The sequence below is a fragment of the Micromys minutus genome (assembly GCF_963924665.1).
Source record: "Micromys minutus genome assembly, chromosome: 8".
In the NCBI taxonomy this organism is placed as follows: domain Eukaryota; kingdom Metazoa; phylum Chordata; class Mammalia; order Rodentia; family Muridae; genus Micromys; species Micromys minutus.
Window position 1 is genome coordinate 46,504,189 of NC_137977.1, and position 25,763 is coordinate 46,529,951.

At 50.1% G+C, this 25,763-nt stretch overlaps 1 protein-coding gene across 1 annotated transcript in view; it reads left to right on the forward strand.

Moving 5' to 3' along the window:
* Positions 1–22,980, forward strand: part of PDGFRB (platelet derived growth factor receptor beta) — a 37,277-nt gene extending 14,297 nt beyond the window's left edge. Inside the window, exons 3-23 of the mRNA XM_080920328.1 lie at positions 754–1,074; positions 3,004–3,270; positions 4,124–4,251; positions 4,333–4,507; positions 5,057–5,249; positions 5,800–5,915; positions 7,866–7,989; positions 8,543–8,754; positions 11,358–11,452; positions 12,341–12,473; positions 12,947–13,051; positions 13,366–13,476; positions 14,827–14,986; positions 15,940–16,100; positions 16,651–16,769; positions 16,997–17,119; positions 17,764–17,875; positions 18,432–18,531; positions 19,034–19,139; positions 19,889–20,121; positions 21,225–22,980. Of these exons, the coding sequence (XP_080776454.1) occupies positions 754–1,074; positions 3,004–3,270; positions 4,124–4,251; positions 4,333–4,507; positions 5,057–5,249; positions 5,800–5,915; positions 7,866–7,989; positions 8,543–8,754; positions 11,358–11,452; positions 12,341–12,473; positions 12,947–13,051; positions 13,366–13,476; positions 14,827–14,986; positions 15,940–16,100; positions 16,651–16,769; positions 16,997–17,119; positions 17,764–17,875; positions 18,432–18,531; positions 19,034–19,139; positions 19,889–20,121; positions 21,225–21,384 (3,254 nt within the window). The 3' untranslated portion in view covers positions 21,385–22,980. The remainder of the gene's footprint in view (positions 1–753; positions 1,075–3,003; positions 3,271–4,123; positions 4,252–4,332; positions 4,508–5,056; positions 5,250–5,799; positions 5,916–7,865; positions 7,990–8,542; positions 8,755–11,357; positions 11,453–12,340; positions 12,474–12,946; positions 13,052–13,365; positions 13,477–14,826; positions 14,987–15,939; positions 16,101–16,650; positions 16,770–16,996; positions 17,120–17,763; positions 17,876–18,431; positions 18,532–19,033; positions 19,140–19,888; positions 20,122–21,224) is intronic.
* The last annotated feature ends 2,783 nt before the right edge of the window (positions 22,981–25,763 follow it).

The following is a 25,763-nucleotide window of genomic DNA, read 5'->3' on the forward strand; positions in this document are numbered from 1 at the left end:
TTTGTGGAGGTCAACACCAGCTCAAGTTCCTCGCTTATCCTTCTGGAATCACAGCTCCCTTGAGACAGCCCAGCCTCCCCTGTCCCTCTTCAGTCCAGCTGGATACCTGCCTTCAGCCCTCCATGGTCTGGGCAGCCAGTGACGAGCCAGTGGCCTGCCTTACTCACCACTGTTTGATGGCCCTGCTGACTGGCTGCATCACTAGGAAACATGAGGATGCGGCTGACAAATCCTCCCTGTGAGCAGTAGTGACTAGAGCTGCTTCTCCCAGTCCTCCCCCGGAGGTGCACCAGTCATTTGACACATACGCGTCTTAACCCTCCCCACCTCCTGTCCTTCAAGCCCCCAGGGGCCTCAGCATCTCAATGGCCCTAAGTCTGTCCCAACTCTAAGCTATGTGAGGACCCCTTTCCTATGGCCACCTGAGAGCAGCTACAGAGAAGAGGACCAGGGAGTGACCTGGAAGGCAATGCAGGAACTGGAGGTCTGGGGATTGCTTCCACGGGATTTCCTGCCCCTTTCTCCTGCATATTGCCTGCGCACAGCATAGCTGAAGGCTTTGGACGCTGGAGTCAAATGAGGCAGAGACTAGGAAAGGAGCCCTCAAGGGCCTGACAGTGGTCATGCAAGCAGCTTGGGAAGATGTATTCTTTAAGGACTTGGGAGAAACCAGACAGGCCTCCCAGCCAACTCTGGGGGAGGGGCTAAGGTCTCTTTGCCCTGACCATGATGTGTGACTCTTTCTGCTCAAAGGCCAGTTGTTGCTGTCTGTGCTCTTGCTCCTGGGACCACAGACCCCCCAAGGCCTAGTCATCTTGCCCCCTGGGCCAGAGTTCATCCTCAACATCTCTACCACCTTCGTCCTGACCTGCTCAAGTTCAGCTCCAGTGATGTGGGAACAGGTGTCCCAGGTGCCCTGGCAAGAAGCGGCCATGAATCAGGACGGCACCTTCTCCAGCGTGCTGACACTGACCAATGTCACTGGGGGAGACACTGGAGAATACTTTTGCGTCTACAACAACTCGCTAGTGCCAGAGCTCAGTGAACGGAAGCGGATCTATATCTTTGTACCAGGTAAGGACACTAGTGTGTGTGTGCCTACTCCTTCGCCCCCATCTCTACTGCACACAGTTCAAAAGGAAGCCTGACAGCCTCGGGGCTCCGTGAGACACAGCAAAGAGCGTCCTCCAGCCTGGCTCAGCGCAGGAGCATGTTCCTTCTACGGTTGTCGCCTCTCTCCCAGCCACCTCTGCTTTTGCCTCTCAAAAATTCTGCATTCTTGGCTGGTTTCAACCTATTCATTTTGGCTTCAGTATCCACTGCCCTGTTCTTTGAGCCCTAGGTAGCTTTATGACCTCTGACCTCCTCACTCCAAGTCCCCCACTGTCAACATCGAATGAAGAGCAGGAAATGGTCAATGAGAGCATCTTCTTCAGTCCCACTGTGCTAACAGAAGACCCAAGAGTATTTATAAAGAACAGAATTGATCAGTACTCTGTTCTGGAAGCAGGGGCCAGCATCTAGCAAGGGCCCCTCAAGATCTAGGGGCCAGCATATGGCAAGACTATGTTCTTTCTTTTTTTTTTCTCCTATTCTCTCTTCCTCCTCCCCCACCCTGGGAGGTTTCACATGTAACCTTGGCTGGTAGGGAGCTCACTATGTAATCCAGGTTACCTTCAAATTCATAGAAATCCATCTACCTCTGCCTTCCTGAGTGCTGGGATTAGAGGCGGGTGCTGTCACACTTGGCATCTTTTCATTTCTTTTTAAGGCGCTATCTAGTTGTTATATGGCCAACGATGATCTTGAACCTCTGACCCTCCTACATCCACCACCTGAATGTACTATCACACCTCTCTCATGAATGCTAGGCAGGCCATCTACCCACTGAGCTACATCTGTAGCCTCAGCAAAAGCCTTGCGACCTTATGAGATACACTGAAGGGCTAGAAGAGAAGAGGAGGCTGAACTTATCCCTTTGTAGCTGTACCGGCCTATGATGCCTTCATGAGCAATCTCCTTGCCTCTACTTTTCTTTTTAACACTGGGGATTGAACTGAGGGTCTTGTCCATACTAGGGAAGGATGTCATCACTGAACTACATCCCCTTTATATTATGATTATATCTTAAATTAATTATTTATTTTTATTTATGTGTCTATAAATGTACTCTGTGTGTGTGTGTGTGTGTGTTTACCAGGTTCTAGGAAACAAATTTGAATACCCCAGAAGAGCAGCCAGTGCTTTTAACCCCTGAGCCATCTCTCCAGCCCCACTATTGCTGTTTTTAACTCTGTTTTGAGGCAGAGTCTCACTAGGTTGCCATGAATGGCCTTGAATTCACCCAGAAGCATCGGCAGGCCCCAAATCTACGGTTCTCTAACCTCCCACATCTGCTTCACAAGTAGCTAGGAGTCCAGGCCCTCCCCACCCAGGCTAGCTGACTATCATCCCTTAACCTTACCTGTAAATACTGTTACAATAGCAACTACATTTGGATGCAGTTTGGAGGGGACCAACATCAGAACACAGCAGCATCAGAGAGGGGAAGAGCCTGCTCAAAGTCAAAAAGCAATTCACAAGACTGCTAGAAACTCACTGTGTCCTGTCCATGATTAAACAACCTGACCAATAGCAATTTGGGAAGGGACGGGTTTATTTCATTTTAATAGCTTACATCCATCAGGAAGAACAGGAACCTGGTGGTAGGGACTGAAGCAGAGACCATGGAAGAATGTTTCTTACTAGCTTGCTCCTTGTGGCTTCCTTAGCCTGCTTTGTTATATACCTCAAGACCACCATCCCACGAGGGGAACCACCCACAGGGTGCTGGGCCTTTCCACGTCAATCATTAATCAAGAAAATGGCCCACAGACTTGCTTACAGGCCAATCTGATGGAGGCATTTTCTCATTCGAGGTGTCTTCTTCCCAGATGACTCTAGCTGATATCAAGTTGACAAATTCTAACCAGGACATTCATTCCTTGGCTCTACTCTTGACAGATCCCACCATGGGCTTCCTCCCTATGGACTCTGAGGACCTATTCATTTTTGTCACTGATGTCACTGAGACCACAATTCCATGCCGAGTGACAGACCCCCACTTGGAGGTGACGCTGCACGAGAAGAAAGTGGATATCCCCCTACATGTGCCCTATGACCACCAGCGAGGGTTCACTGGTACTTTTGAGGACAAGACTTACATTTGCAAAACCACCATTGGGGACAGGGAAGTGGACTCGGATACTTACTATGTCTACAGTCTCCAGGGTGAGCCCTGCTTTCCGGCCCTTCGTGGAAAAATAGCCTGCCTGTTTGCTAAGCACACAGCCCCATATCTTATTAGATTCTCTTGTAGTTTTGGGAAGGACCTAGTGTTCTGTACATTCTATAAAGGAAACTGTGGCTCAGAGAAAGGATGGGGTTAGTCCACAGTCATAATGCACTAAGGGCTGGGCTGGGCTGTGGGGACAAAGGCACAGGCTTGGAGTCAGCTGGGTTTGGATACCAGCTTGGTCACTTCCCATTTGGACTTCTTTGCACAAGGCACATGGTCCCCATGAGCCTGACCCCCACCGTAAGATGAAGGTGGTGATGACTACCTCCCTTACAAGATTTTGGGGAAGGTAAAATAAAAGAGATTAAGGTGCTTGGTAAATTTGGGTTCCTTCCAGATCATTATCTCTCTCTCTTTTTTTTAAAGACATTTATTTATTATGTATACAGTGTTCCACCTGAATCTATGCCTGTACACAGAAGAGGGCACTAAGATCACATTACAGATGGTTGTGAGCCACCATGTGGTTGCTGGGAATTGAACTCAGGACCTCTGGAAGAGCATTCAGTGCTCTTAACCGCTGAGTCCTCTCTCCAGCCCCAGATTGTTGTCTCACTGTCAGCTCCATGAAGGAAGAGGCTCTGTCTGTGGTGTCCGCTCCTCAGCCCCAGTGTCTAGAATAGTGTTTGTATATAATAGTAGTTTAATTATTACTGATAGACTCAAGGAACGAATCTTTTACAATAGTCAGTCTTTCCCTGTGGACCACTCCTGTTTCCCAAGCCTAGTGCTGGTGGCTAATGATGCCGTCCTTGGCCCTAATCCAGTCTCTCTGCCTCACTCCAGTGTCATCCATCAATGTCTCGGTGAATGCAGTGCAGACTGTGGTCCGCCAGGGTGAGAGCATCACCGTCAGATGCATTGTGATGGGCAACGATGTGGTCAACTTCCAGTGGACGTACCCCCGCATGAAGGTAAATGCTGGGCAAAGGTTGGAAGGCAGGCTGAGCATCTCAGCTCACGCTAGCTTCTGATTTGGGGACTTGACCTTGCAGAGTGGGCGGCTGGTAGAGCCAGTGACAGACTACCTCTTTGGAGTGCCCTCCCGCATTGGCTCCATCCTGCATATTCCCACTGCTGAGCTGAGTGACTCGGGTACCTATACTTGCAACGTGTCAGTGAGTGTGAATGACCATGGTGATGAGAAAGCCATCAACATTACTGTGATCGGTGGGTGCTTTGGACTCAGCCCTTTACCTCACCCTGAGCTGGACCAGACTCTGGCACAAACAGACCTGGGGTCTGTTTCAGTATTAGACCCAAATGAAGTGTAGCAGCCCCCGATAGAACTCTGAGCCCAACCTAGACTTCCCACCTAGCCAGACTCCTAGTTCAGTCCCAGCCCCTCAGTGCAGGCCTTGGCAGCCCCGCCCCAGAGTCAACCTCTGCACTAGTTTGAGGATCCCTTGTATACTGTGTATACAATATGGATCCAGAACAGGAAACTACAAGTCCAGTCCCAGCCTCAGCACGGACCCTAACACCATCAGCATCAAGTTCCATCCCTGCTCCCGTCCCAGCCAAAATGTGCACTTCGGCTCTGTTGCCTGAAGAAGCCCTGCCCCTAGATTCTAGAAGCCCCAGAAAGTGTTTATCTTGCCTTTAGTCTGAGCAGACTTCCGCGAACCCTCTACTAGAGATGTCAGGATACGCACTCTCATTGGTGTTTGGGCATAGCTCCGCCCACAGGGCCCGCCCCTGACTGTTGTACCTTCACAGAGAATGGCTATGTGCGGCTGCTGAGAACACTGGGAGACGTACAAATTGCTGAGCTGCACCGGAGCAAAACTTTGCAGGTGGTGTTTGAGGCTTATCCGACGCCCTCTGTCTTGTGGCTCAAGGACAACCATACCTTGGGTGACTCCAGCGCTGGCGAGTTGGTTCTGTCCACTCGCAACGTGTCTGAGACCCGGTGAGCACCAGCTAGTTTTGGAAGCTTCAAAGCTGCCAGACAGCCCTGGGGCCTTCAACCACCCACAAACCTAGAACCTTCTTGTCTGAGAGTCTGTTGTGTGATGGGCACATGGCAGGTTTTAGGGATGCTGCAGAAACAGAGCAGGCCACTCTGCCCCTCCGGGTGAGGGAAGCAGACACTGATGAGTTTAGTTACCTTGTGATGAATAGAACCAGCAGGTAGCAGCCCAAAGCAAAAGCACTGGATGGGAAGAGGGTGTCGCCAAGGCTAGAGATCTGCAGATGGGCAAGAATGTGCCCCAACGATGGGGATAAGCTTTTGAGAGATGGAAACATACCCTGGCCCTCCCCAGGCCTTCCTGGTAGTTTAGATGAACTTTCTGTGGCTGAGGACTCGGGAGACTGGGTACTGATCTTGACTCTGCCTTTATTCCCCACATGACCTTGGCAAAGGCATCCCTTCCCTTGGCATTCTGTAGGAAGGTGAGGCCACTTTAGGGGTTCCTGCAGTTCTGATCACAGGACCCCTGGCCTGGCCTGCTCCATAGGTACATATCAGAACTGACCTTGGTACGTGTGAAGGTGTCAGAAGCGGGCTACTATACCATGCGAGCCTTCCATGAGGACGATGAAGTCCAGCTCTCCTTCAAGCTGCAGGTCAATGGTAAGGACCTCTTACTTCCCTTTCTCTCTCTCTCTTCCTTCCCTCCATCCTCCATCTCTCTTCCTTCTTTCTCTGTCCATCCACCCATGGGGGAGGCTGGAGAGAGGGCCTGGAATGAAGAAGGCTGTATTTTAGACAGTCGATCTGGCATGTCCCCCTTCTGGGCCTCAGTTTCCCCAGCTATAAAAGATGACTGTTATATTACACTGGTGCTTCCCCCAAATCTGGGCCATTTATGTACAGATGGCACAATTTTACTTCTCACATGTAATTCATACTCTGCCGAGTAGTTTCAATATGGCAGTCTCTTCAGAGTTCTACCTTTTATGATTTGCATCCGAGTAGGGGAAGAGAAATAGAGGAAAGAAGTTCCCACAGGAAGCAAAAATGGTTAGAAGGTAACACACAACTGTCGCAGATGAGGAGGGAGATAGATAGGTAATAGATAGATGATAGATAGATGATAGATAATAAATGGATAATAGATGATCAATAATAGATGATGGATAAATGGATAATAGATACAGATAGATAATAGATGATAGATAAGTAAATATATGATGGATAAGTGGATGATAAATATAGATAGATAAATAGATGATAGATAATAAATAATAGATGGATAATAGATGATAGAGAGATAGAGATAGATCTCTATAGATAATAGATATAGGTGGATGGATAGATGATAGATAATAGATAGATAGATAGATAGATAGATAGATAGATAGATAGATAGATAGATTGTGGAGAACCTGGCACAGCATGGCATAGCAGGAGGTGAGAGTTGTAGTTTCCAGTGTGGTGATTAGGATTAGCCTTGTTCTGGAGGTGACATTTGTGAGAAGGTTTGAAGAAGGTTGGGCATTGTACAAGTGGGTATTTGTGGAAAGGGCACTCCAGATCATGTGTCACCCCTTGTCACATTGCCAGAGAAATAAAAGGAAGTTGGGTATGGCCAGAACAGAGGGTACTGGCATATATGGAGGGGCATACGGTTAGGGCAGAAATGGAGGGGTGGAGAGGAGTCATTGGGTAAAAGCTGCAGCTCAGTACAGACAGGGAGGGGCGAGGGGCTCAGTACACATGGCTTTGGCTTCTATTGGGTCTGACAGGAAGGGCTATGACAGGGACCTGAGCAGAGGAACGACATGATAACCACTTAACGTTTTGTCAATTCACTTTCTAAAAATAAATTTATTTTGAAAGACAAATTTAGCATCTCAATTGTAGATGGAAACTCGGTGTCATATGCCATAAATATGAAACATTCAAATAAATTGAGAGAAAACACAACAGTGCTTAGCTTCATGGGCCTGGCTGCCCAGGGCTTCTGGCATGTTCTCTCTTTGAAGGACAAGTCTCAGAGGGGTGTTAAAGACAGACTCTGAGCCTTGTCCTTTGAAGTACCCCAAAGGGATCTGTCATGTTCACACTGGGACTCCTGGCGTCTGATGCTCACCTGCAGCCCCCTGCTGGGGATGGTGTGTGTGTGTGTGTGTGTGTGTGTGTGTGTGAGTGTGTATGAGTATGTGCGTGTCTGCATGTGTGTGAGTGTGTGTGAGTGTGTGAGTGTCTGCATGTGTGAGTGTGTATGAGTATGTGCGTGTCTGCATGTGTGTGTGTGAGTGTCTGCATGTGTGTGAGTGTGTGTGTGTGAATGTGTGTGAGTGTCTGCACGTATGTGAGTGTGTGTGTGAATATGTGTGTGTGAATATGTGTGTATGAATGTGTGTGTCTGCATGTGTGTGAGTGTGTGTGTGTGAATGTGTGTGAATGTGTGTGAGTGCATGTGTGTGAGTGTGTGTGTGAAGCATGTGTGTGAGTGTGTGTGAGTGTGTGTGTGTAGTCAGGATGAAGAAAATATGACACTCTGAAGCACATCCTCCTGAAGGTCTTTTCTGTGCTCTACTCTGACCACCTCACTTCCCGACCCTGTACTCTGTTCAGTCCCTGTTCGTGTGCTGGAGCTGAGTGAGAGTCACCCTGCCAATGGGGAGCAGACAATCCGCTGTCGTGGCCGGGGCATGCCTCAGCCAAATGTCACCTGGTCTACCTGCAGAGACCTCAAAAGGTGAGCACAGCTTGAGGCCAAGCCTCTCAGAATACACAGCTTCCTAGAACACCCAGCTAGTGTGATCTAGACCCACCTTTCACCCGAGAAGTCCAGGCCACATCTTAGATCAGTCTTCTGCCTTCCGGGAGACCCTTACTAACCTAAATCTCTCCTTTTCTTACCTTGATCCTGAGCCATCCCCAACCCAGGAAGGTACAGAAGTCCGGTTCTCAGAAGTGTCTAATCCACCCAGTGGATGTTTTGTACCCCTGGCCAGAGTTGAATCTTGTACATATAGAGAGGGTTGAGTTCTGGGTTTTTTCCTATCCCTGACACATTGGGTAACCTTGAGGGTCAAATGAGTGTCTCAGTGCTAGAGTGGGAGCGCCCCCTGCTGGTCCATCTAGACAGCATCGTAGGAGCCTGCTTAAGGAGCAAGCATTCACTGAAATTAAATATGTTCTTTCTACCACCACTCACAGATAGAACCTGGTTGACTCTTAGTTTTCCGAATTTGCAAAGGGGGAAACTAAGAACAGCTGCGAGCCAGTCCCATTGTGTCTCCTGCCAGGTGTCCACGAAAACTGTCACCCACACCCTTGGGAAATAGCTCCAAGGAGGAGAGCCAGCTAGAAACGAATGTGACTTTCTGGGAGGAAGATCAGGAATATGAGGTGGTGAGCACACTGCGCCTGCGTCACGTGGATCAGCCACTGTCAGTACACTGTATACTGCAGAACTCGATGGGCAGAGATTCGCAGGAGGTCACCGTGGTCCCACACTGTGAGTGCCCCAGCTGCCGATGGCTCTGATGAGCTCCTACCCCTTTCTCGATCCAGCTGTACTGAGCCTAAATTCCCAAAGCAGGTCAAGTCAGCCAACTCACAAGCCCATGGGAATGTAACAAAATCTACCAGAGTATGTTCCTATGCACACCCACAAATACCTGATGCATGCTGTAAACTTGCACGAGCCCGTTTGGGATTCAGGTGTATACTCTTCATATGCATATTTGCAATCTGTGCGGAGGATGCTTCATCTCCAGGGTATACGCATGTTAGCATCTACTCAAGCATGCCTAATGCTGTTTATACATATAAACCTGCAGAATATTTTTTGAGCCATGTGTGTGAGCCGGCCCAAATCTAAGACTTGTATGTATATCCACAAAATGAATGTCTATGTGCATGCACATACGGGAGCACAATCCCCATGCATGTGTACAGAACATGCATACATGATTCCTGTGCATGTGTGAAAACTGGCATGGTGCATGTCTGTACTCACATGATTGCAACATATAAAACATATACAAGCACTTGAGCACAACTTTACACATATGCCTCTATACTGTGTGTGAACAATAGTGGGTATACACATGTGTACACTTACTGCACATATGAACAGTGCTTGCCAAAGTCCAGATGGGTGTGAACTTCTCCCACGTATCCCTGCCTGCACCTGTGTGTGCACACTTCACCATTGTCGGTACTCAGTAAGTTATGGGGACCTAAACTTGCTAGGGTACAGAGGCTAATGGGACAGTTCAGAGTAGGGAGGCTGACCAGGACAAACCATCCCACATGGGATCACTGCTTCCAGGGAAAAGGCCCTGAGAAAGAAGAGGCCCTATTCCGACCATGGAGTTGAGGAAGTATCCCTGGAAAAAAAAAAAAAAAAACTTTCCATCAAATGCCGAAAGATAAGTAGGTGTTAGTCAGCCTGTGAGGACTGTGGGAAAGCCTAGAGTGGGCTTGGAGTGGGTTCTGAGAAGTTAAAGCAAAAGAGCCTGGCTGCAGGGCAGACGGTGTGGATTTGGGGCAGGGGAGGGAACAGGGAGGGAAGTAAATGAGGTTATAGGTAAAGAATGGGGTTACAGATTACAGAATACAGATCCAAGGTACAGGTGCAGAACACAGGGTGTAGACGTCAGAGGAAGCAGAGCCTCAAAGAGCATTTTGTACACTATCAGACACAGACACACGTGCATATACACACAAACCCAGAGGCATGCACACAACCACACAGGTGTACACACACAGGTTTCCACAGACCTGTACATGTCTGCCTATGCACGTGCCTGTCACCTGCCCTTAGAAAAAGGGTGAACTTTTAAAACATTGTTATTGGGGCTGGAGAGATGCCCCAGAGGTTAAGTGTACTTGCTGCTCTTCCAAGGGGCCTGGGTTCTTTTCCCAGCAACCACACAGGTGGTTTAGATTCCATGGATCTGCCTTCTTCTGCCCTCCATTGGCATCCACATGTGTGACATTCAGCCATACAAATGCACACATACACACATGCAAAATATATAAGGTATGTATCAATTGCTGAGGGCTCACTCTGCCAAGCACGTAGGTACTTACTGTCTAGATATTTAAAAACTTAAATGACCTTACTTTCTGCACACTCTCATCCTGAGCAAGTGGGCACAGCAGCATGTGCACAGCCTGGCATGCAGTTACCCTGGGCCTGAGTAAATGTGCCATATGTGATGCCTGGACGGGACAGCATGTGCTATTACGCAGAGACCCTGGATGACCCTGATGGGTCCCTGGGGGGGGGGTGCAGGCTTCCTTTGTAAGACCAGGATGTGGGGATGTTGGGAAGAGAAAACAGAAATGTCAGTCAGTGACCCTAAGAAGGAAATCATGGGTCTAAGCCAGAGGAAGGCTCCCTGGGGAACAGGGGAGGGTAGGAAGAAGCAAATTCCCAGAACACAACAGCTATTGCTAAGTGGGAAAGGACGGGTTGGGGGTTCAGCCAGGATGACTAAGGAGGTAATGCAGAGCACTTGAGGCTGAAGTCTTGGTCTAGAGAAGACTCAGTGGGGCCTAGGTACCTGCATGTTCACCTCAGTGCTCAGGGAGGTGCATTCTGACCATGCCACCACACACACATAGTCCCCAGGCCGGGGCTGGAAGGAATAGACTTCTTGGTGGGTGTGGTTTCATCAGCTGCTGAAGTTCAGAGTCAGCTCCTTCGGGTCACTCAGTGAGTGCCTCAGCCATTTGATTAGGAATGGCTCTTCAATCTATGACCCAGGCATGACTGCCTAACAGGGCATGGACTCAGAGAAGAGGGAGGGATGGCCTGGTTCTCAGGGTACCTAATGCTGTGAGAGGTACAAGCCACGCTCAGGAACCAGAAGAGGGTTTCCCCAGTCTAGCAGGATGTTGCAGAAGCCGGCCTGAGCCCGGCTGACATCTGAGAGGGGAGTCATTGAGGGGCCCTGGGCTTGTAGGGAAGACCAGAGTGTGGGCCCTGAGGCTAACTATGTGCTTGGCAGAGCAAGTCCAAGGGATCTGTGATGCTCACAGCAGAATGGGGGAAAGCAGCTACCCAGCTACTGTTTGCTTATGGTCTGCTCTGGTCTTTGTCTTCAGCCTTACCCTTCAAAGTGGTGGTGATCTCAGCCATCCTGGCCTTGGTGGTCCTTACCGTCATCTCTCTCATCATCCTCATCATGCTATGGCAGAAGGTAAGCCCATATTTCCTCATGGTCTCCATTGAATGTCACACAATCTGGCCGATAGAATGGCACGCAACATGGAGCTCAGCTGGGAGCTGACTGAGCGTCACTGGGTCTCCAGCTCCCTCAGTCCTTGCTGGGCTGACGTGATCTGGTGCGATTGGTCCAGGACTCCTGGCCCCTGCTCTTTCCTCTGCATAGGTCCTTCCCGCTTGGTTCAGTCCTGGCGCAAATGATATTTTGCAAGTGGTCTATCATGGCCCCAGGATTCTTCAGCTTTTACCCATAGAGATTGCCATGAGTCACAAGAATGCAATCTGACCCCAAGAATCTGTTCCAGCACTCTATTCTGACATTTCCCCTTTCTGTAGCTCCAAAACACTTAAGATTCCTGAATCGGGACTTTAGTCCCCATCATCCTGTCATTATAAGATTCCAATCCTGTGACTCCAAGACCCTAAGATTTCCACATCCAAAGGCTGTATGTATCCTTTTGAGATCCCACCGAGACAGAGTTGGCATTTGGAATCTGTCCTATCTTATGTCACTTTCTGGGGAACCTGCTCTTTCCGTCTGTGGAATAACTGGGGCTCAGAGAGAAGCTGGTAAAGCAGCTCTATGAGTGAGGGCCATGTTGTCAGTTGCTCCCTAGAGACTGCGTCCTCGGGGTTCCTCAGCCACACTTTCTACCGCTGGGACCCCTTAGTGCCGGTTGCTCTGAGCTCATGGCGACCTTGGTTTTGTTAGCCATTCCTTGTGTCATTTTCAGATATGCCCCTGTTCTCTCTTAGTCTCAGAGTCTCCTGTCTCGTCTGCTATCTAAGGGGCTGGACCTGACAGGCTCAATGCCGAAGATGTCCTCTGACCGTTTCATCTGTTATTGATCTTGTCATGCAGAAGCCACGCTATGAGATCCGATGGAAGGTCATTGAGTCTGTGAGCTCTGACGGCCATGAGTACATCTACGTGGACCCTGTGCAGTTGCCTTACGACTCCACCTGGGAGCTGCCACGGGACCAGCTTGTTCTGGGTCAGTCCCAAGAGGTGTTAAAGTGGCAACGGGGACACCGGGATCTGCTCCCAGCATGGCTGTTGCTAGTTGAGACATAGAGCTGATATCTTGCCTTCTCTGGATCTTAGTATCGTTTCTATATGGTGACAATAAGGTGACCCCATAGCACTGAGGCCCCGGAATCCCAAGATTGATATGGGATTCCTCCAGGCCAAAGAGGAAGTACTGGGTGTAGGCTGGGGAGTCTGAGGCAGGTGCAGAGGGGTTGTGCTTCCCTGAAGACGCAGGAAGTCTTTCGGGGACTAACAGGGGAGGCAGACAGCATGCAGGATCTACAGGAGACCCAGAGGATGGGAAGCTTCCTGGGGGGGTGCACAGTCGGGTAGTTGGAGGGATGTGGAGGGTCACCTAAGAAAATATTCCCCAACCTAAATGGGAAGATGGGATGAGGGATTTAGCTCCCAGGAACTGAGGGTTTCTATCCATCCTAGGACGCACTCTTGGCTCTGGGGCTTTCGGACAGGTGGTGGAGGCCACAGCTCATGGTCTGAGCCATTCACAGGCCACCATGAAAGTGGCTGTCAAGATGCTGAAATGTGAGTTTCGAAATGTGAGCCAGCCCATCCCTTCTTCACGCCCGGGGCCTCACTTGGTCCTACCGTTCCCTGTACTTTTGGTTTCTTCTGAGGGAGCCTGTTCCTGAGGTTGTGGGACAGAAGGGCTCCCCGCTGTGACCTCTTTGGGTGCTTCCTCCTTCTCTCCCCTCCTCCCACCTTCTTCCCTCTCCGATGCAGTCCACCCTAGGACACTAGTGGCACAACAGGGTGGGGCAGAGGAAACAGCAGGCCTGGCACAGGGTCTCTATAGTGCCTCAGTGGCCCTCCCAGGCTGAGTCCCTCTTTTCCCTCAGCTACAACCAGAAGCAGTGAGAAGCAAGCCCTCATGTCGGAGCTGAAGATCATGAGCCATCTCGGACCCCACCTGAATGTGGTCAACCTGCTGGGGGCCTGTACCAAAGGAGGTACCGAACCCATGTCCTGGAGGATTCTGGGGCTCCTCTCTTTCCTGTTCTCAGCCCACCAACAACAGGACACCCCCAGCAGAGTGTCCACACACTCCTGCCTACCACTCTTACTCCACTGGATGGGCTCAGTTTTACAATCTCAGAATCACAATAGCTTCATGGTGAAGGGATTCTCTGGTCTGCTAGTTCCTGCAGTTTTAGAATTCAAGTCTTTTTAGACTATTTTTTTGTCTGTATGTCAGTGCTCGTGTGTGTGTGTGTGTGTGTGTGTGTGTGTGTGTGTACATGCTGTGTTGTGTGTGTGTGTACATGCTGTGTTGTGTGTGTGTGTACATGCTGTGTTGTGTGTGTGTGTGTACATGCTGTGTTGTGTGTGTGTGTACATGCTGTGTTTTGTGTGTGTGTGTGTGTGTGTGTGTGTGTGTGTGTGTGTGTGTGGTGTGGTAACTGAGAAGGCCAGAAGAGGTCATCAGAGCCTCTGAAAATGGAGTGGCAGATGCTTGTGAGTCACTGTGTAGGTGCTGGGTATTGAACCAAGGTTGTCTGCATGCACAATAACTGCTCTTAACAGCCGACCATCTCCCCAACCTCCTTTTTCATATTCCCACAATACATTTTGAAAACAGTGAGAACCTAACAGCTTTTTCTTTTTACACTTTTATAACACAGACAGCAGAGCCCAACTTTGTACTAACCAGGAACTGTTTTTGTTCGCATCAGTGTTGGAAGTCACTCTGCCAACTGCGATTGTTTGAGGGCCTGGTTACCCACTGGGCTGTCAACATAGTAATAATCATGAAGTTATTGCCCTTTGCAGCTGCTTGTTGTGAGATCTGGGATTTTCCTCGATGTTGTGTAATCGGCCTAAATACAGAAGTACATTGCACACGGACGGTTGTCTGTGCCTGCAATGACCGTGTTTCAAAAGTGTTGTTTTCATCTGTCAGACGGCTTTAAGTGTGTTGAACTTGAGCATAATCAGCAAATTGTGCTAACCGTCACGTTCACCTGCTTTGCGTAGACCAGAATCTGAAATGTGCACCAGTCTGAGAACAGCAGCAGCATGAGGCATGCTACATGCTGAGCCCTCAAAGGCATCTCAGGGGTCTCCGTGCCAACCCCAAGGGTGGGTGTCAGCCCCTGGCCAGGTGGGCAAAGGAAGGACCTTGGAGACTAACAGCTTGCTCGAAACCACAGAGGCAGGGAAACAACCCGGGGTTTGCAGGGTGCCAGCACCTCTTGCCATCTTTCTGGGCTGCACACCCAAGACTCTATACTGGCTTTGTGGCCATGCTGGGAAGACTGAGGCCTTCCTTGGAGTCTGTCCCTGAGCCTGTCCTTCTGCAGGGCCCATCTACATTATCACGGAATACTGCCGCTACGGTGACCTGGTGGACTATCTGCACCGAAACAAACACACCTTCTTGCAGCGACACTCCAACAAGCATTGTCCACCCAGCGCTGAGCTCTATAGCAACGCCCTGCCGGTGGGGCTCTCCCTACCCAGGTACGAGGGAGGCAGTACCCAGTGAGCACCTGCCAAGCATATGGGTTCTCCTTGTCCAGGAGCCCAAGATGCAAGTGTGGGCACTGGGGCAGTCACTTCCCAGAGCCAACACTCTGACCAGATATAATCATGGTGATGTGGGGGGGTGAGGTGGGGGGTGGGGTGGGGGGTGCTATCTCAGTGAGCCAGGTTCCATCCTAAGCCTTCTGCAGATGTGACCCCTTGAACCCATGAACCATCCTTGTGTCCTAGGTGTCTTGTTCTCTTGCCTTAAGGACATAAGGGACAGAGAGCCAGGCTCCTAGCCACTGCTTAGATGCTACAAGCCGTAGCTCCATTGTCCTCTACAGCCAGACTTCCCAGTACCCTATGGGCAACCCAGCTCTGTTTCTGATGGCTTCAGAAGGGACATTTCTTTTGTTTTGTTTTGTTGTTGGTTGTTGATGTAAAAGGAAAGACAAGTGTAACCTTGGAAAGATGTACACAGAGGCTGTGAGGATGCCCTGACCTCTCTGGTACTGGCCCATTTCTTAGCACAGCGTGTTAGTCCCATTATTCTTCAAGAGCTAAGGCTGTAGGAAGGGTGTGTCCCGGTGAGGCCTTGCTGCCATTCTGGACTTTGTACCTCGAAGCCCCCCCAGGTATAAGTAGGAGGTGCTAGAGAGAATCCCCTCTACAGACCCATTGAACACACTTGTCCTGGCGGCTGACATCACTCCTGGGTGTGAACTCTGAGAACACGCGCTGGGTCTTTCATTTTGCCAATCCCAGGACACAGCTCAGGTTCACATGGGTTAGCTGAAGGGATTTGATTCCTAGTCATTCACACTGTATGGTGACAGACCAGATCAGCGACTGAGGAAATTCACCGATGACAAGGCTCCTGTGAGCTCAGCAGGGGACAAGAGCAGAAAAATCCGTGGCTTTTCATTATCCCATTCTCTTGCCTACAGCCACATGAGTCTGACAGGGGAGAGCGATGGCGGTTACATGGACATGAGCAAGGATGAATCTGTAGATTATGTGCCCATGCTGGGCATGAAAGGAGACATCAAATACGCAGACATCGAGTCCTCCAGCTACATGGCCCCTTATGATAACTATGTCCCGTCTGGTAAGAGGATAAAGTGCTGTCACAACTGGGCAGGCTCATCCCATACCCACAGCGATGCTTTCCTTTCAAAGTCCACAATGTCCTTAGTCTTGTAGCAACCCTGGGAAGAAGACAGCTCGTGCCATTTGTGTGGAAACAGGCTGGCTGCCTGCTCACACTGCTGTGCAGTGGAGCCCAGACCTGAGTCCTGTTGCTGGCTTCAGAAGCATGCACACAGCTGACAAGAAGGGGAGAGATGGGTGAAGGTGGCCTCCTAGAGCCTGGAAGAAGAAAGATAGATCGATCCCATGATGGTGAATGTCCTGAGAAGCAAGCAGGCGAACTCTAGTTAGAGGCTCCAGGGCTAAGGCCAGAGGTTTTTCTTGACAATGCATACAATGAAAGCTGAAGAGATTTTGGTTAGACACTTGAGAACTCATTTTCCTAAGGGAACACTTAGAGAATTAGCAGTCACAACTATTAGCTATTCCGCCATCCACAAGCCTAAAGACAGGGCTCTTCTAGGTTTATGGTGTACACAAAGTAACCCATAACTCTCTGTGCTCTCTAGCCCCTGAAAGGACCTATCGAGCCACCTTAATCAATGACTCACCAGTGCTCAGCTACACAGACCTCGTGGGCTTCAGCTACCAAGTGGCCAATGGCATGGAGTTCTTGGCCTCTAAGAACGTATGTGCAGTCTTGATGGGGCAAGGCAGAATTGTGGGAAGAGGGGTCAGCTAGCCAACCAGGGTCTTCCACATGCATGGCCCCGTGAGACAGCTCCCAACCCTCTGATGGGCAAGGATTGAGAAGCCACACACCTAGGAAGGCACACAATTTCCCTAAAGCTCTGGCCCAGAGGGTCTTCTCCCACAATTGCCCCTCGGCCTCAGCTCCCCTCTCCCCTGATCCAGTGTGTCCACCGAGACCTGGCGGCCAGGAATGTGCTCATCTGTGAGGGCAAGCTGGTCAAGATCTGTGACTTTGGCCTGGCTCGAGACATCATGCGGGATTCAAACTACATCTCCAAAGGCAGTGTGAGTGTCTTCACCATCCATGGGGTTGTCCCCAGGTGCCTCTGTCCCTGGGTACAGGTTAACCTCCGATCCATGTGACCACACTTCAGTATGGAGCCGCTGCTGACTTATCCTACCAGCAGAGATGCCAACACTCCTAGGTGATGAGCAGGGACAGGATGCCACCCAGCTTTGTGCACAGTGGGAAAAGATGGGGAGAGGGTCAGGATCACATGCCACACAGTAGGGGCTGAATCAGGACCAGCTACAGTGGGACCCTGGGGTGAATATGGGAAGAGGTACAGTCATCCCTGTTCTAGGAGATGTAAGGTAGGCAGAGGAGTAGTCCAAATGATATAAGACAAATCTTGACGCCCAGGGGTAGGATGACTGCAGATCCCAGGGACCAAAGAGAACTCCTGGGTATGTCCCTGGCTACCCACTTCTAGACATAGCACACCCTTGGGGCTTCCCCCAGGGTTACAGGTTGCTGCGTCTCTAGCTAGTGAGTTGGGAAACAGCTTCCCAGTTCTGGCCAGGAGTGTGCTTAGAGCTTTGGACTGGACATCAGAGCTGCCGAGCCTCCTCCTTCCCAAGTGTGGTATGGCTGAGCAACTGGCCACTGAGACTCCCTAGGTCCTCAGTGCCCATCTTCACCTCTGTAGACCTTCCTGCCTCTGAAGTGGATGGCCCCAGAGAGCATCTTCAACAGCCTCTACACCACCTTGAGTGACGTGTGGTCCTTTGGAATCCTACTCTGGGAAATCTTCACACTGGGTGAGCCATTTCTTCACCCTGCCCCAGGCTACATGCCAGAGCATCTACCCTCCTGCTTCCCCCTCCCTCCTGATTGCTCCTCGGGCTGGAAGCAGGGGACTGTGGGACAGACACTGGAACATGAACTGGGGCTCAGGGACAAGTCCAGACAGTGCCACTGTTTCCATTCTATGGCATTGGCAAATCCTCTGCCAACTCTGGGTCTTTATTTTCCTAGCCAAGCATCAAAGGGATTAGACATATTTTTTTAAAAATGCTTGGAGCCAGCTACAATGGTGTTTGCCTTTAATCCCAGGACTTGGGAAGCAGGAAAATGGAAAGTTTGAAGCCAGCCTGAGCTACATAGACTCCATCTTAGAAAAACAAAGCAGACAAACACAAACACACACCCTGCTTAGATATCTGTTGCTTCTCCAATTCCATCTGTGTGGAGTCTATCTTCTGTTGCCAAGGGCACTGTGTTCTCATATATGCCAGGACAGCATAGCATGCCTGAGAGGACACCCTGCCACTCCCGCACCCTGAGACAGTTGTCCCTGTCTCTGTTCCATGACAGGTGGTACCCCTTACCCCGAGCTGCCCATGAACGACCAGTTCTACAATGCCATCAAGAGGGGCTACCGCATGGCCCAGCCTGCTCATGCCTCTGACGAGATGTGAGTGGAACCTTGTGCATTTGGGAGGAATTTGAGGGCTCCAGGGGCATGCAACTCTTGCTCAAAGGTTAGATGAGTCTGGCTAGGACTGAATCAAGGTGTTCAAAATGGTACCACTGGGAAGTTCTGTCCCTGACCAGGTCTCTACTTTCTCTATGCTGGCTTCAAATTCAAGCCTGCCCAGCACACGTGGCTGCCATTAGCACCACCCTGACATCTTACTGCGTGCATTGCTCCAGCAAAAGACCAGAGCTGACCATTTAAGGGCATCAGAACAAGGCCTGGGTTGGGAGGATGAAAATTGCTATTGGCCAAATTCAGGTTGCAGTGCTCTCCACGACATCTTAGGCTGTGCAGAATCATGTGGATGGGGGAAAGCTGGGATCCACAAGGCATGAGGCTGCTCCTCCCCAGCATCTCTCCCTGCACCTTGTTCTGAGTCCCACCCCCACAGCCCTTCCTCTACAGTGGGGGACTCTGACCCTCTCTCTGCCTTCCTCAGCTATGAGATCATGCAGAAATGCTGGGAAGAAAAGTTTGAGACTCGGCCCCCCTTCTCCCAGCTGGTGCTGCTCCTGGAGAGGCTTCTGAGTGAAGGCTATAAAAAGGTATGTGGAGACTAGGCAGTGTGGAAGACAAGAGTTCTCGTCCAAATCCTGTGCACTTGGCTTGGTGTGATTTGCTGGGATTTGGGAAGAAATGTCCCTCGCCCACACCAAGCCTCAGTTTCTCTGCTGGTACTGGAAAGGGTTGAGCCAGAACTGTGAATTTATTTTAAGAAGAACCAAGATGTGGAAGCTAATTGATTTGACCCAGTGAGGAGCAGTAGATAGTCCTGCCTATCAAACCTGTGGACTCTGACAACACTGGGACTCCTGAAGTGTGAGCAACCCCAGGCTCTCCGGGACCCTCACAGCAACTACTTAAACCTTGTCCCAGGGTCCTGCAAAACTGACAGAACCAGTCTGTCCTGACCCCGGCTTTTAGTCTTCTCATCTGGGGTGGCCCCAGGGAGACAGAGTGGAGTCACCATTGTTTCATTGCAAGTGACACTGACCTCCAGCCCCAACAGGAGGTTGTGGGAGACCACAGTGACATAAGAGCCCATATTTATTTACTCTGAAGTGGGGTGGGAGTTAGGTTCATGGTTACCTGGTTACAATGTCTCGCTACCTGCCCTTCCCTTGGGGACTCAGAACTTGTCTTGAGAGGACAGGGTAGAACAAGATGAACAGGTGAAAGGGCAGCTCACCGGTGCAGCTTTGTGCACGACCTTGTTCTCAGAGCACTAGCTGGGGTACACATTGCCCATCTCTCACGAATGTTTTCTTCATTCCCCATCCATCCTATGGAACAGAAATACCAGCAGGTAGATGAGGAGTTTCTGAGGAGTGACCATCCAGCCATCCTGAGGTCCCAAGCCCGCTTGCCTGGGATCCACAGCCTCCGGTCCCCTCTGGACACCAGCTCTGTTCTCTACACTGCTGTGCAGCCTAATGAGAGTGACAATGACTACATCATCCCCTTGCCTGACCCCAAGCCTGATGCTGCTGATGAGGGCGTCCTAGACAGTTCCCCCAGCCTTGCCAGGTAGCCACCCTGACCCTTTGGCCTCAAGCACCCATGTATATTGTGTGTGTGTGTGTGTGTGTGTGTGTGTGTGTGTTCCAGACTTGCCACAGAAGGACTGTGAGCTAGCTAGGGTAAGGACTAACTCTTACCAGTGACAAGTAAAGCTGAAATGTAGTCAGTGCTTACAGCTGCAGTCAAGAAAGGCAGACTGGAAAGAAACAAGTTGTTCAGACATCCATTTGCAAGATTGATTTTCCTTTTAAGGATATTGCTGCCACAGGACCCTTTCTAGGTCCTGTGCTTGTCCCCAGGACAAAGAGGAAACATTTGACATTTCCCAGCTGTCACTTTGGGAGCCTGTAGAAGATGGAGGAGCTGCAAATCCAGTTTAGAATTCAGACAGGGAAAGAGACACATGGTCTGCCTTGGGTTGTGGCAGAGACCATTGAGGGGTGTGCTTCAGGAAACCCTGTTGCTTTCCTGGATTGATGTTCAGCCAGAGAGGGGGACTCCCCAAATCAAGACTCAGCCCATGGATGAGTGGTAGGAGACACAGGCTTGCTTCTGTCACTATGAAACTTGGACAGGACTTGCTTCTGTGGGCCTTAGTTTCTCTGTAGGAACTAGCAGTGCATATAGGCCTTTGCAGGCCACATTTGTTCTGTGAATGAGGCAGGCATTGTCAGGGGGGCATGAGGTGGGTGTGAGGTTTGGGGGTGGGTAGGGGTGGTGTTAGGCTGTGCAAGAGTCAACTCAAGAGTTTACTCTGAGGTCATTTTGCTTTGTGACCTCAGACCAGATTCTCCACCTCCACAAACCTCAGTTTCCTTTTCTATAAGGTGGAACTGGTGAAAAGTCCTAGGGGGCTGAAATACTACCATCTCCCTGCACACAAAGATGGATACCTGACACATAGGGATGAGAAAGACGCTTGAGAGTCTAACAATTCTGCTCTCAGGTTCTAGCTCCCCGAGGTGTGGTGTGGAGCAATGATGTAACCTCTCTGAGTTGTACTCCAGGCCTCTTAGTGTGTAAAGCCAACACACAGAAAGCTCTTAGACAATGCTGTTACCTATCTGGGGTTTCCCCTGGTTCCTCTCTGACTTATTCCCTTCCTCTAGCTCCACACTGAATGAAGTCAACACTTCCTCCACCATCTCCTGTGACAGCCCCCTGGAGCTCCAAGAAGAGCCACAGGCAGAGTCTGAGGCACAGTTGGAACTGCCCCAGGATTCAGGCTGCTCAGGACCTCTGGCTGAAGCAGAGGACAGCTTCCTGTAGGGACTGACTCCACCCTATCCTGCCTGAAACTCCTATCTGCCTCCTAGTACCCAACCCTCTTGGCCTGGCCTGGTCTGGGCTTCCAGCACTACACTGCCACAAGTTGTCCCCTGGAGGAAAGCCTTTGGTTTGCAGCTCCCAAGGTCCAGGGACCAGCTTAGCTTAGGAGGCAAGAGAACTGTGGGGGACTGAGCCTCTGCCTCTGGAAGGTCACTGGACTCTGAACCAGGGCTCCTTCAGGGGACTTAGTTTCCCCAAATGTAGGAGGAAGAGTTGTATTTGGCTTACAGGATAGGCATGGGGCCCAGATTCCTGTGTAGCAGCCGCCTCTCAGCTAGATCACTCTACTTTGATCTTCCTAAGAACAGGGCAAGGACCTGGTGCCTGGCTCCTGGCCAAACTGAAGCCAGCCTTGGACAAGGTCATTTCATTCAGAACCCACCTCCCCTGGTCTTAGTTTTCCCAGGCCCGAGCTGGTCTGGGGCCAGCCATGCCTAATGAATACTATCAGAGGTGAAGGTGAGCCCAGTACTGAATGCTCTGGCCTGCAGCCCTACCTGCGGCACTCAGGGTACACCTGGCCACAGGAAGCACCCACTCCTTTTAGCCCCATCAGTCCTAGAACTATGTCGCTCTCAGTTGACCCGCCTACCAGAGTCTCCAGGGCCATTGTCCATGCCTGTGATGTGCTAAGCACCACTAGGAGCCCTGGCTCTGCACTGGACCTGCTATGAGACCTTAGGGTCTTCCTTGTTCTCTCTGGGAACCAGTTTTCTTTCTCCTTTGAAAAATGAGCAAGTTGGACACACAGACTCTGAGTACCCTGTCAATAGTACCCTTCTAGTGTGTTCTGAGAGTTTTCTCTTGTCTGGAGGAAGCAGGATCAAGTCCTTAAACTGACCTTTTTGGGGGTCAGCTGGGCTCCCAGAAGATCCCAGATACAGATACACACCACACTCCGGGGAATCCAGCAACCAAGCCTCTTCTTCAAGTCTCCAAGTGCAACTGCCTAGACCTTGGAGTGACAGTCAGTGTCCCAGGAAGCCCCCCTCCAGCTGTCCTGAGGACACAGAAGCCCATGAGACCCTTTCACACCATGATAAACTCTGAAGCCATCAAGCGTGGCAGGGAAGGCAAGCCAGGTTACCTCAGGCCACTGTCACCAGCAGTGTGGACAGACTTGATGGACAGTGAGGACAGATGTCCCATGCAGGACATGAGGCTTGAGATGGGCACGAGAGGAAGACGCTGAGGGGATTGCCGTCTCAATGGCCAGCTGCCCCAGTCCTCAGGGAGCACCACACAGATGTTTTTAACCCTGAACCAACGGACACTACAAGTGCCTAGGGACTGGGGGAGGTCAGCCCTTCTGGGGGTCCTCCCTGCTGGCTGGCTGGTTGGCAGTTCCCTGCCTGGAACAGCAGAGGCTGGGGAGTACTGCTCACAATGGTACCAAAGATGTAATCACCTAGGTTTCCAAGTACTTGTAGGACTCGCGATAACCCACATTTAGACACCGGAAGTGCTCTTTTGTATGCTGTTAAGTTTTGCTATCTGTACTTTTTTAAAGGGAAAGGTTTTAATATTAAACTTGGTGCTTCTCACAGAATAACTGAACTCTCGGGGTTGGGTCTGAGCATCCAGGGGAGTGGAGACAGTTTGTCCCAGATGTGTCCCTTCAGTTTGCCTTCCTTCAAAGTGAGTTTCATTTCCTTTCATCCTGGGAAGTGTATGGGTGACCACCCGGTGCTTGAGTTCCCAGATGTCAAATGAGGCTTTTCTGGCCTTGGCATCTAGAAGGGGAGGCAAATGGTCCAAGTCCCCTACCCCCACCTTGCACGCTTCACCATGTGCTCTGGCTTTGCCCACTAAGCTGATTCACTCTCCCTGCCCCATTTCTTGCTCACAGCCAGACTTGAGCTGGGGTAGCTTATAGAGAAAAGTTCTCTACCAGAACTTGAATCTTAGGTCCTTGAGAGTTGTCAATGGGACCTAGGTAGGAACAAGGCAGAGAGAACACCCAGGAGATTCAGAGAACAAGAGAAAGTATGGAAGGCAAAAGGGTGGAGGGGAGAGGAGGAGCACCAGGGGTCACACTGTGTCTGGCAGCAGCGGAATGCAGGACTAGGTGGCTTCAGCATCCCAGAGATTGTGAAACCACCATGAGGTAAGCATCATGACTTCTGCTGGTTCCTGCCTAGAGGCTCCTCTGCTGAGCCCAGGCCCACTGCACCCCAGCTCAACCAGAGGCCTCCTGCCTCCTTACTGTGTGTCTTTGGACACACTCTTGCTTTATTTGAGCTGAGGGAAGGGTTTCTCTGGATATGTGTGAAGGAATTCTCGCTTTGGAGCGTCAGGTTGTGGCTCCCAGTGTGAGTAACTGTGGAGTTCTGGGACAGCCCTGACTCACAGGCAGGCTGCTGACTCGGAGGCAGCTGAGACATACCAGGGAAAACCACCTGACTAGAGGACCTCTCAGGACTCCTGACTTTAGGAATGTATCTCCAGCCAGTGACATCCTTCTCTCTTGGCTGTGGAAGGCACAAAATGAAGCAATATCCCACTGTGCCCTACAAAGAACAAGACTCAGATTCCAGATAGGACTTCTGCATTCAAAATTACCTTTTCGGTTTTATGAGACAGGGCTTCTCTGTGTGGCTCTGGTTGTCATGGAACCAGACAACCAAGTTGGCCTTGAACTCAGAGGTCTTCCTACCTCTGCCTCCCAAGTGCTGGAATTAAAGGTGTGCACCACCACATCCAGCTAAAAATAATGTATTTTTAAAGGTTATTTTTATTTTAGGTGTGTGTGTGTGTATGACAATATACCAATTGCATGCAATACCCACAGAAATCTCTCTCTCATTCCCTTCTTCCTCCCCCCAACCCCTGCCAAGATTTGTTTGCTGACCCATCTTTGCAAGGCTCCCAGTATAGATCTAAGGGCAAAAGAATGAAGAAAAAACAGACCTACAGACACACAGAAATCACTGGGATCAGGCAGTCTAGGCTGATTTCAGTAGGTGCAGCCTCTGTAGGGTTGTCTTCAAGTGGTAAACACCCAGGGAAGAATGGTGGACAATCTCTGCACACACTGTCAACAGCCACACAGGCACTAGAGGAAGGCTTTGCCATGCTTATGGGTCTGAGCCTATTGGGTCTTTAACATGGCTGTGCCTATGTCAACAACACACATTTGCTCAGGACTTCAAATACTCAGGGCTTCCTCTGCTCCCCTCAGTTTACCTTTTCATTTTATGTGTATGGGCGTTTTGCCTGCACATGAGCCCAGTGCCCGCAGAGGCCAGGAGAAGGTGTTGGATGCCCTGGAACTGAAGTCACAGATGGTTGTGAGTCACCATATGGGTGCTTGCAATTGAACTCAGGTGTCCTGCAAGAGCAGCTATTGCTCTTAACCACCAGCCCCGTAGACAGAAACCTTTAAATTTAAAGAAGTTTTGCTTTACATAGTTTACACCAAGAGATCATGACATGTGTTTTTATCCCAAGCATGGGTTGTCAGCTGTTTTTATAGCCTTGTTTGTGGTATTCTTAGGAAGGGAGTACAGTTCTGCATAGTTTCTGCATAAGGCAGTTTCTACTCAGTATATAGAAACTCCTGACTCAGGCAACAGAAGGTCAAGAAAGGGGGCCCAGAACAGACTCTTCCTTGTGTACTCTTCATCTTTTCCCATTAGGGTTGGGTAAAGATAATGAAAAACAAGTTGGAGACTCGCTTGACCCTCCCAGGCCTTTTCGGGCTCCTGCCTCTGAACCTCTCCACATAGGGGGAAAAGTGAGCTGGAATTCCCCCCAGACAAATGAGCCACTTGGACCACTCAGTTCTCCCACTGCTGTACTCCCAGCCAGGGATCCTTTTTCCTGGAAAAAGAGGGCGATACTGAAGGCTCTGGCTGCCCCATGAAGGGGTCCCAGCCCTGATCAGCACCCGTTCTATGCATTAGGGCCCTGTTCCCATGAGGTATTTGGTCTGAGCTTATCGTTTAGGTTTGCGTTGGTTAGTTAGTTCCTTTTGTGAAAGTGTTTTAAGTTTGTAATTGTTACAGAATTTAATACCACAGTCGGATCCTCAGATGTGTTTTCATGGCTTAAATTTTGCTAACAGTTTAAACATTTACTCTCTCCGCTTAGCTACTCCAAGGATAGAAACTTATCTTAATGGAATTTTTTTTTCTCAGTGTAAAGTTTAGTTTGTCTAGAATTTTTCATTCTTTGTATTTGTGCTAACATTTTTTGCTTCATATATAATTAAGTTATAATCATTTTTTAAACTACCACTAGCATTTTGCACCTTTAATTTTTGGTTTTTCTTTACAGTATTTTAATACTCACAGGAGTCATCCACTCATCCATCCTGA